The following is a 10,761-nucleotide window of genomic DNA, read 5'->3' as shown; positions in this document are numbered from 1 at the left end:
TTGGACATGTTCACTGTGGGGTGTACTCACTTATGTTGCCAGCTGTTTAGATGTTGATGGCTGTGTTTTGAGTAATTTTCAGAGGAAGGTAAATCTATACTACTATACAAGCTGTACACTGACTACTTTAAGTTATATCAAAGTGTCATTTCTATAGTGTTGTCCCATGACAAGATATAATGAAATATTTGCAAAAATGGGAGGGGTGTACTCACTTATATGAGATACTGTACTACATGTGATTTGTATGTAACTGTAGATTTTCTGCTGAAAGGTAACTTCAGTGCAAACTTTGTTAAACTCCCATATTGTCTAGATACAAGACCAAGAACGTGACCTTGGTGTCCTGGATAGAAACTTCAGGCCTAACTTAAATGATGTAATTATGATGAATTGATTTTCTCAGCTAGTTATAGAAGACATATGACCGTTTCAGTTTCATTACCCCTTTAACATAACTCTATCTGAATGAATATGTGGTGACATCTGCTGGCAGTAATTATAATTCATCCTCTTTGCAGCTGATGGGAAAGAGAGTGAGTGAATAAGGGAGAAAAAGGAGGGCGGAGAGAGATCACTTACATAACCTGGTGGTCCTCTTTCTCCCTTTTCACCCTGAAACAAGACAAAGAGTTTAGTCGGTCTGACAACAACACCTCAGAGATCATGTAAGTTTTAGATTAAAGCTTTGAATATAATGTGGAGTAAATAAAAGTTGCATTAGTTACCTGCGAACCAGGATATCCAGAGCCTCCGGGGAAGCCTTTTTCTCCCTGTATGAAAGTATGCATACTGTAGCTATAAATAATTCATAATTTAAAACCAAAGAGCAGTCAGGCAGTACAGTACAGTAGGTGGATAATACGGTAAACTATTGTTACCTTCGATCCATGCTCTCCATCCTTGCCAGGTTTACCCTAAAATTACAGAGACGGTGTTGTTATGATTTGATGATACAGAGATTGCTACAAAGAACTGAATCTGTAGAAGCTTTAAATGTGTTCACAAAGAAACTTAGGTGAAACAAGTTTGTAATTTTTTTTTTAAATGACACAATATAAAAAATATATTTTCCATGTTTCCTAAACCCTTTGAGGAATCTGCATAAAAATCATACAGTGACATCTAATCCTGAGCATCCTTCTTTATCTATTATATCATGATACAATCCAGTGTATTTTTGCCACTTACTCTTGGTCCAGGTGGGCCGGGATCACCTTTGATACCATTTTGATATGGGGCGCAAACACCCTGCAAAGGAAATCAGGCGTCTCAAAAAACTAGAAAGTTGAGCTAAAAGATAACAAACAGCCTGTGTGCACAGAAAGGAACTCATACACCTCAACATTAAAGAGCAAATTACTAACCTGGTCTCCTTTGTCTCCTGGAAGTCCTCTTTCACCCTTTAAAAAAAAAAAAAAAAACATATTCAGGAAATAAGTTTAGCCCTTGTGAGCTATTTAAAACCAAAAATAGTACAATTCTGCTTCAAAGAGCTGAGTGAGTACCTGAGGTCCAGGTACGTGCACTGTGGTATGACCTCCTCCCACTCCCTGGTAGGGAGGTCCAGGAGGGCCGGGTGGGCCACGAAATCCTCGGTCACCCTGCAGGGAGACAGCGATGATTACAATAATAGCTGAAACTACAGACATATCTTAACAAGAACAACACATTAAAAATTAGACACAAACTTTCAGTGAATCAAAAAGCAAATCATCAAGGGAAAACCAAGTATCTCAAAATTCAGTGATTTTTTTTTTTCAGGTGAACTGATGAATCAAATGTTCCTTAATGGGTTGAGAAAATTCTCATACCTTTTAAGCTAAATCAGAGGTGATCAAAGATTTGGTGACTGAGTGCCAATTGAGAGAGCCAGCATATGATTGAGGGCTGCACAGGAAAAAGCTAATAAGCTAATAGCACTAGCTGTGATGTCAGAACGTAATTACCGTGCCACTAGCTGTCATGCAACCAGTCGTTTTTACAGGTTGTCATCCCTAATTGGACAGACACATTTTAGGAGGGCACAGTTTGATGCAGTCTCCAAGTAGTGTAATAAATTTAGATGATTGAAAGGCAAAGTTTTGAAATGGGTCGCAAATGATTAAAATAAAACGCATGCATTTAATGTCATGTTCAAAGGCTGCACAAATTGTTTTCAAAGGCCGTCATTGACCCACTGGCCGCACTTTGAGGAACAATGAGCTGAACAAACCATTTAAAAGATCCATTGGATAATATGGAAACTGCTTCGTCATAAATCTGAAAAGAGGGCCGTGAAAATATGCCCCTTTGTCAAACTTATTTTTATGATAAGTATTGTACAACACGTGTAGCAGGAGGAGCTACCTCAGTATCACTTTCCATTACAGCTCAGTAATTATGAGGAAATAACGGAATAATATCGTGGTTACAAACGCAATTTCTCAAAGTAGAAACTGGCTAATATCATGATAATTGCAGTGAGAATATATTTGTGCCATGAGAGTTTCATTTATGTTATAAAATAATAGACATAATGCGGCAAACAATTGGCTAACCTCAAAATAACCAGGTTACTGTTAAAATTAATTAGAGTAATGATCCAACTAGGACCAAAATGTCCATTTTAATAAATATACAGGCTGCAGTCAGTATGCAAGTGTTACTCTTTTCTTTGATGTTCCTTACTAACAGCCTTGCATCTACTTGTGAGTATATAACTATCTTTCTAATATCAGTGTAATGCAAATGCAATCACGAGACAATTCTAGGAAATTGCAACACTAATGCTGAGATTCATGCTCTTTTGTTTTTAGATGGTATCATCAAATCATGCAATCATTTCATACATGAAAATAAACATGTTAAGAAAGTTATTACCCCATTATCACAGTTTTATTACTGAACTCAAAAGTGCTCCCACTGCCTCTACAGTGATAGCATCATATACGAAATGTAGCTGTTTTGCAGACAACATATATATAAACAAAAATCCTCACCTTATCTCCCTTCTCACTCACAAAGGCCAGCTTGTCACCCTGCAGGGAAGTAAGAAAAAAAAAAGTTACTATTACATCTCCACTGGTTGATGAAGTTAGAGAATTTTGTTTTACACTTGTAAAATCTTTATATATGACGAGTCTTACCTTCTCTCCAGGAGGGCCAGGTGGGCCAGGTTCACCCTGTCAAACAATTAATTCAATTGGTTAAACAAGCTGATTATACCAGTACTGTATCTCACTAATAAACAAATCATCCAACAGCATCTGCCAGGTTTAAAATGCTGTTAATCTGTGCTCTTTCCTGTACAGTTTGGTGTCATATTAAAGTTAGATACACTATGATTAATATGTTGTTTAACATGGTTTTTTTCCACATAATAACATTGACCGGTAAAAGAACAGTGCCCACCAAGATGGCTTTAGGATTCAGTCATACATGTCTGAGCCTAGGTGGGACCCAGACTCAGACTCAGACTCAGAAGGACCACAAGTTAATTAATTTGGAGAAAATATTCTTGGGAAAATCAAATGCATTTCTTTTTAATCCCTGTTATCTTAGCAAAGTACTCTAGGGAGAGGTAGAAGCCAACCATACTCACATATTCTATTCCTGTCCGGTTTGGCAGCAATATTGGACAGAAATAAGGGAAGTGATTGACAGAATTTTTCTATACTTGGCCGAACACCACAGCTACTCTCTCAACAAAATGAATTTTTAGAATAGTCGCACTAACAGATAACAAAAAACTGGTTGAAATCAGAGGCACCATAACTAAGCAAAGGGAAGGATACAATTAACAAGATCTACGAAATGGAGATTATAAACCACAGCTGTGGGAATCTAGCTAAACTGTTTGATGCAAGATGGAAGAGAATACAGAAAATGGGTATTATTCAAAAGTAATAAGGTCAGGGGAAAATGAGGAGAGAAGGAAGAGGATTTTACTATTATTTTGTTTGTTTTTTTGTTTTGCTTGTTTTTGTTATTTGAGATGTTGGGGTCATGGGGTGGGGTGGGAGGAACGTACAGTAACCCAGCTGCAGTAAGAGACTATAATTTTGACCAAAAAAAAGACTCAGATGAGGAGTCTGTTGTGCACCAAAATCAGCGACTAACAGATATATCAGACTGGTAATTGTAGTTAGCATCTCTTATGTGTTTATGTTGTTTATTAGCTTGTTAGCTTGTAGACTAACTGCAGCGTTAGTGGTTGTATCACACTTTGCACAGATACAAGTCAGTATAGTTTAAGTCGGCTATTTTAGTGGACATAAACATAAGAAAACACATTTCTGAGTGGAGGAGGACTTTAATGATAATCACATGTCTCTGTATAACCAATATTCCATAGCTCATAAGGTTTATCACTGACTCTGTAGGACGATAAACAGTCCATCACTGTAGGAGAGACTAACTCACTTTGAGTCCTGCATAGCCTCGAGGTCCTGGAGGTCCAGTAGGTCCAGGAGATCCAATTGATCCCTGTGAGAGCAAAGATTTGAATTCACATGGAAACTCAGATTACATTGTTTCAGTTGATCTCTTTTTCTTTTGACACACAAACACACACAACGTACAGGTAATCCAGGTGTGCCAGGGAATCCTCTGTCTCCTTTCAGGGGAACAATCCCGATCACACCACCAGGGTCACCCTGTAGGAGTCAAGACAAAAATAAATGTGAAGATGGGGCATACTTGTACTGTTTGACAAACTCGTTCACATGTAAAATGTTAACGCTTTATAAATTTCAGCTGACCTTCATTCCGGGAATTCCTGGGATGCCCTGAGAAGAGAGGACAGTGATTACATATTCATACATGTACTGGCAGCATGAGCTCTGTCTCTTAGAAACTACATATGTGTAAAATTGTTTTAATGATTTTGTTGTCGTGACAATATGATCGCTGACTGGAAAACATTTCTTTAAGTTAATGAAACACTACATATATGTACCACAGTGGAGTCACAACGAGGTGGTTGGGCTAAAATCCTGAGTTCACATCCAGAATCCTGTCTACAACTAGGTTTAGGCCAGTGGTTCCCAACTGGTCCAGCCACAGGTTCCAGATTTCTCCTGAGTCATTAGTTCTAGGTCCCAAATTTGAATATATTCAGCATCATACTTGCGTTTGGTCATGTCATTGAGCAAGTTTGCTGTGTCTGTTACATAGCTGTCCATTAGCCACTCCCTCCAAAATAGAAAACAGCACTTCAAAATAAAAGCTCTGTGCTGAAATTTATTTGTTTATTTTTTTTACAAACTATGTGTGGGTCATTTAAAATGGCCCGCAACCCACTTTTGGACCCTGACCCACCACTTGGGAATCACTGGTTTGGCAACATATGCACTTTGGCTTTGGTTAGAGGAAGGTCATGGTTTTGGTTGAACTTTAATAAATAAAGGCAATAATAAAAATATAATGCTGAAGTCAGTGGATGCTGTATTGCATTGCTGCCTGTTGTGGAGGAAAACAAATGAAACACGTTGTCAGTAAACAGTTATTATCTGACTTCCCAGATAAGTTAAGTCACAACATTTCCTCCTTATGTTAATAGAAAACATAATTCGCTCGGCATTATGGTTACCTGTTCTCTTTGTTTGTGGTGCAGGGACATTTAACTAATTTAATTTTCACGTTTTCCAAAGGAGACTACAACAAAAGGCGACCTATATAATAAGATTCATACACTGTAATGAACTTCATGCATGGTGAAAATATTGTTTTTCCTGGGAACCATTCCTTTTAATGCACATGTAATGTGTGTATAGAGAAATATAAATGTGAATGTACAGTAATATGTAAATACTTGGTCTAATATTACAATAATGGAGCATCATCAGGTAATCAGAGCAAAATTTAGCCCCAAAATGGCAGTTACTTACCAAATGAAATTACAGAAAAACATATATTTTATTTACTGCATTACCAGGAGCTGTCGTGTTCATCTTTGTCAATGTTTTAGGCTAGTCCAGTTATTTTGTAACGTGTTATATGTGACCTTTAGGGAGAATAGCTGCTGCAATGCAGTGGCTAATGGAGAACCTCAAAAAAGGTATTTGCTATTTTAAATGCTTGTAATTTCCAGGAGACAGGGCTGCTTTAAGATACTGCTTAGTTAACATATTAATATGGCATGTATCAGTGTAGGGGTTATGATGTTTTAACTCTAGATATATGGTTCTATATGAGCTGAGGAGAGCTGCTCCAAGCCAACTGGGCCATTTCCAAAAAGAAAAGAGTTATGTGTTGGTCAGTGGGGTGGTATTTGATTGTCATGAGAGTCACAGTTCTTACAGGAGGTCCTTGAAGACCAGGAAAACCAGGAGTGCCATCCCTTCCTCTGTCTCCCTGAAACACACACACAACACAGTCAGAAGGCACAAACAAATCTGCTTCGAAACACAGTAGAACGTTTTAGAAGTGGCTTACTTTAGTCCCGTTGCATCCTGGGATGCCTGGCAAACCTTGTGGGCCATCGTTTCCATTGATGCCCTAAGAGGAGGAATGCACAAATAGACAATCTGAGACAATTTACACGAGGACAAAGTCTCTGCTGCTTCCTGACCACTCTGTCTTAAACTCCAAAAATAAAATGCAGCCTGAGAAGTAACAACACAATCTAAAGCCTTGTTATTTAGAGGATATTACTTTTAAGAGTGTGATTGCATGTTAGACACATTCTTATTGTGATGGGGTGAATTTACTGGATTGTTGCAGGATGTGAGGCAGATCAAAGGAACTTACTGGTAGGCCTGGGTTTCCTGGGAAACCTGGCAGACCAGGAGGACCCTGCAAGATCACAACAATGTCAGCGTTACTGTCTCATGACAACACCACAACATAAGCAATCATTTTCCTTCTCATAATCATACAATAGACTATTGTATGTCATATTTGTGATGGTTACTTACCCGCACTCCTTTTATTCCAGGAGCCCCAGGTTCACCGACTGCTCCCTGGGAGAAACCAAAGACATCAGGATTATCATAACGGAGAGGAATGTGTTTTTATGGCTATATCATCTGCTCACAATGTCACATGTGTAGACTGGAGGACAAAGATTAGGTCAGGCTAGGTTTTCTGTGGTTATGAACTTTATTGTGTGTATGTGTGCGTACTGACCGTGGGGCCGATAGGTCCTGGAGGCCCTTCAGGTCCCTGCATCCCTGGAAATCCCATATTACCTTGTAGACCAGGAAATCCACGCTCACCCTTTAAAGCACAGACAGTCATGTTAATGATACAAAGATAAAATAAATATTTATATATATGCTTTTTTCATAACAGATATCAAAGAAATGTATGATTTCCTAAATGTGTTAGAGTTTCACACCCAAAGCAAATGTAATAGGTCACAATGCCATTCAATACTTACTCAATGTCTAAGACTGACTACTAGATGCTGAAAGTGTGTCTGTTGTTGTGGTGACATTGCTAATTTTCTAACATTCAAATAATGTATAACGGATTCAAATGGATTGTAGCACAGATTGAGACACTTTTCGGGGCATTAGATACATTTAAAAATGTGTATTTCACCCATTCCTATCAGGTTGGGATCATTTTACACCACTGCTAAACTGTCATTAAGAAAGTATACATGTGGTACATGTGGGTCCATCCAGTGCCAAAACAGCCAATCATAAACACATTTCTATTTACTTAAAGAACCAGTGTGTGGGATTTAGTGGCATCTAGTGGTGAGATTACAGATTGCAACCAACTCAGTACCCCTTTTCTCACCCCTCCCATTCCAAACCTGTAATGGTGGCCTTCAGGTAATGTAAAAAAAAAAAAAAAAAAAACCCTAAAGGGCCCTCTCTAGACCCAGTGTTTGGTTTGTCCAGTTTGGGCTACTATAGAAACATGGCAGTGCAACATAGGGGGCTTTTTGGAAGAGGACCTGCTGCTGCTGATAATATACCAATGAAATCATAGTTATTTATATTTTATACCATTTCTGCCAATAGATGCCCCTTAATCCTACGTATTGGACCTTCAATTGCATTTTACTTGATAAATAAGAAACATAGAATATTGCATGTAATGCTGTTCATGCACAATATTAATATTGGTAACAACAAATCCTCCTCTGCAGTGACCCAAAACTGACTGCATGTTGTTTCCACTATCTACCACTAGATGGCAGCATTGCTTTGTGAAGGAGAGCCACGCTCCAGTAAGCTTCACAATCCTCTCTGAGCTGCCAAACATGAAAGAGTGATGTGTAACATGTTGAAACTGTTTGGATCAATTACCATTCCCTGACCACAACACATCTGACTCCCATCAGTCAGTAGAAACACAGCTTTTTAAACTATGGGAATTATCAATAGCGTTACTATGACAACTCTTGTTATACATCGTAAGGAAGTGATATCATTGGAAACAAGGATCACATGAGATTTTAGGGAAGGCTGTTTCAAAACACAGAAGTGCTTTGAATCCACAGCGGATTGGCCGGGCTCCATCGAACACAGTCAGTACATCTGTTGTTGTCGGGGGGGAGCTGAATGTTTGGCTACTGTTGCTGTAAGAATGAGCCATAAAAGGCCAGACTGTTGCACTAAGAGGACAGATAACACCCTGCAGTCGTCTGATATAACTGAGCCAATAATACGCATGTACTCTCAAACAGCAGGGGTTGCAGTGAAAAATAAATGAACTAATGCAGCGGTTCCCGACTTTCTTTGGTAGTGACAAAGAAAAACAAAGGAGTGTTGTGAACCCTCGTAACAGGTTTCACGTGTCTACTGGATGTGACCAGTTAAACCAAAGACTGTGGACATGGACTCCCGGTCATGATTCCTTTAGTGTTCATTGTCCAGGAGGTTTTTACCAGGAGTCGAATCATCTGCAGAGGTCGCTTCCTCTCCAAAACAAATAGATCAAGTGATTAAAACCAGTAAAACCACTGAAAAAAAGCAGGTTCACCTTAAAAATCAGTGTTTATCCACTGCTGTTCGGCGTGTTGAAAACTGGCCACTAGCCCAGCACCTGCTAATATGTGCCCACATCTTTTCTCTGATAGCTTAAGATCCAGGGGCCAGTTACACGAAATACCTTAAGTTAAGATATTCTTTCAAGTCCTGGTTAGGGTTTCTTCAAAGTAAAATCAGTTGCACAAAACACCCTTGAGTTTTGAGTCACTTAAGTATTTATGCTTTTCTCCTTGTCTTTGTCTTACCCTTAAGAAATCCCTGAACTGTTGCACAAAAGACCTTAGCAACCAAAAAAAAAAACAAAAAAACAACTTAAGGTACCTCTGACTCTATCTTAACTAAAACATGACCGAGTTTATGGTGATAAAGGAAAAAAACTAATACAACCTGAGAAGAGTGTTCTGCAACCAGGAGAACCCAAAAAATACGCTTTTGATTTTACACTTTGGATTTGAATGAATTACAATCGTTTTTTTTTGTTTGCTGGTATTTGGGGATCAAATTTACTTTGTAATTTGTGCTTTCTATGATTGCACTCCCCCAGAAGTATAATCTTTTTCTCCTTGTCTTCTTTTCTTCTGCCATTTTTTCACTAACTATAAGGTAACTTTGTGGGACGATAACAGGCATAACAAGCCTGAGTCCAAGCAAACAAACAGTCTCCATGGTAACTTTTACTGCTGTAAAATCTCTTTCAACGCAGCAAATGAGTTAATGTTTTTCCCTAACTAAGGAAACCTTTCAAGGAATGCTGTACCACTACGGAGAAATTAAACCTTAAGTGTCATACTTAAGGAGAAAACTTAAGGTGCTTTGTGCAACTGGTCCCAGACAGGAGGTTTTTACAAGGAGGCAAATTATATTAAAAATCTGTTTTTCTCCAATGCTGCTCATAACAGAGGGGCTGCTAACTATTGTAACTGAGGCAAAAATGGGAATGGCCCTATCTACGTAGAGTCAGTGTTTGGTTTGCTCGTTCCTGCCTACTGTGGAAACATGGTAGTACAATATGGCGGGCTCCATGGATGAAGACCTGCTCCCTATGTAGATATAAGCGACTCATTCTAAGGTAACAAAATCACTACAATTCTTATTTTCAGGTGATTAAACACTAAAGAAAACATACTTCTTATATTGCACTTATGCCAATATATACCCCTAAATCCTACACGCTGGACCTTTAAAGTCTACAAACGTCTGCCATAATTCACTGTCAATAAGGTAACATTTTTTTGTGTGGCTGAAATATGTGCTTTTTCCTGGTACTTACCTCGTAGAAGTCTGACTGAATAAGATATATGAGGCTTTGGCTACAAATGCAATACTTCATAGTAGGATGAATTTATTATTGGTTATAGTATTTTATAGTGATTTGTTACAATAAGAATAATACACAATATTATCATCTTTAACTGCAATAACAAAGAACAACTGTCTAGTATCTTTAGAGAAAAAAAATGTAGTAACAGGAAAACTACCTTTGCCCAAGTCAGTGAAAACCAGCTTTTCATGTTTCAGGTCAGTGATTAACACTCATGCTAGTGCTGACAGCTCAAAGGCTCATGGCCAGTTCATGACTGGTGTCCCCACATCTACATCTGCATCTGAGAGCCTCGCTCCGCCTGATGGGAATAAGGCCTTCAGCCCAGCTGTGTGTCTGGACATGCTCTAATTCAAACTGATCTTTGTTCCTCTGCTGGTCTATGCTCCGTGACTGAGCCCCATCCACTGCTTTTCCACCCAGGCCCAGGCAGCTCCAGTATGTCCCACTGAGCTGACCCCAGAACATAAGATGCAGCGTCACGTCTGCTTCGGTCTGCTATAAACTTAA

At 38.8% G+C, this 10,761-nt stretch overlaps 1 protein-coding gene across 1 annotated transcript in view; it reads right to left on the bottom strand.

The window, feature by feature from the left end:
* Positions 1-10,761, bottom strand: part of col4a1 (collagen, type IV, alpha 1) — a 54,198-nt gene that overhangs the window by 17,697 nt on the left and 25,740 nt on the right. Inside the window, exons 3-18 of the mRNA XM_050049535.1 lie at positions 7,111-7,200; positions 6,900-6,944; positions 6,733-6,777; positions 6,418-6,480; positions 6,283-6,336; positions 4,743-4,769; positions 4,563-4,637; positions 4,405-4,467; positions 3,129-3,164; positions 2,982-3,020; positions 1,509-1,604; positions 1,368-1,403; positions 1,192-1,251; positions 882-917; positions 729-773; positions 583-615 (exon numbers count right to left, since the gene is read on the bottom strand). Of these exons, the coding sequence (XP_049905492.1) occupies positions 583-615; positions 729-773; positions 882-917; positions 1,192-1,251; positions 1,368-1,403; positions 1,509-1,604; positions 2,982-3,020; positions 3,129-3,164; positions 4,405-4,467; positions 4,563-4,637; positions 4,743-4,769; positions 6,283-6,336; positions 6,418-6,480; positions 6,733-6,777; positions 6,900-6,944; positions 7,111-7,200 (843 nt within the window). The remainder of the gene's footprint in view (positions 1-582; positions 616-728; positions 774-881; positions 918-1,191; positions 1,252-1,367; positions 1,404-1,508; positions 1,605-2,981; positions 3,021-3,128; positions 3,165-4,404; positions 4,468-4,562; positions 4,638-4,742; positions 4,770-6,282; positions 6,337-6,417; positions 6,481-6,732; positions 6,778-6,899; positions 6,945-7,110; positions 7,201-10,761) is intronic.

Source organism: Epinephelus moara, chromosome 7 (genome assembly GCF_006386435.1).
Source record: "Epinephelus moara isolate mb chromosome 7, YSFRI_EMoa_1.0, whole genome shotgun sequence".
NCBI lineage: Eukaryota > Metazoa > Chordata > Actinopteri > Perciformes > Serranidae > Epinephelus > Epinephelus moara.
The sequence above is the reverse complement of the archived record's forward strand: the minus strand, read 5'-3'. Positions and strand labels throughout refer to the sequence as shown.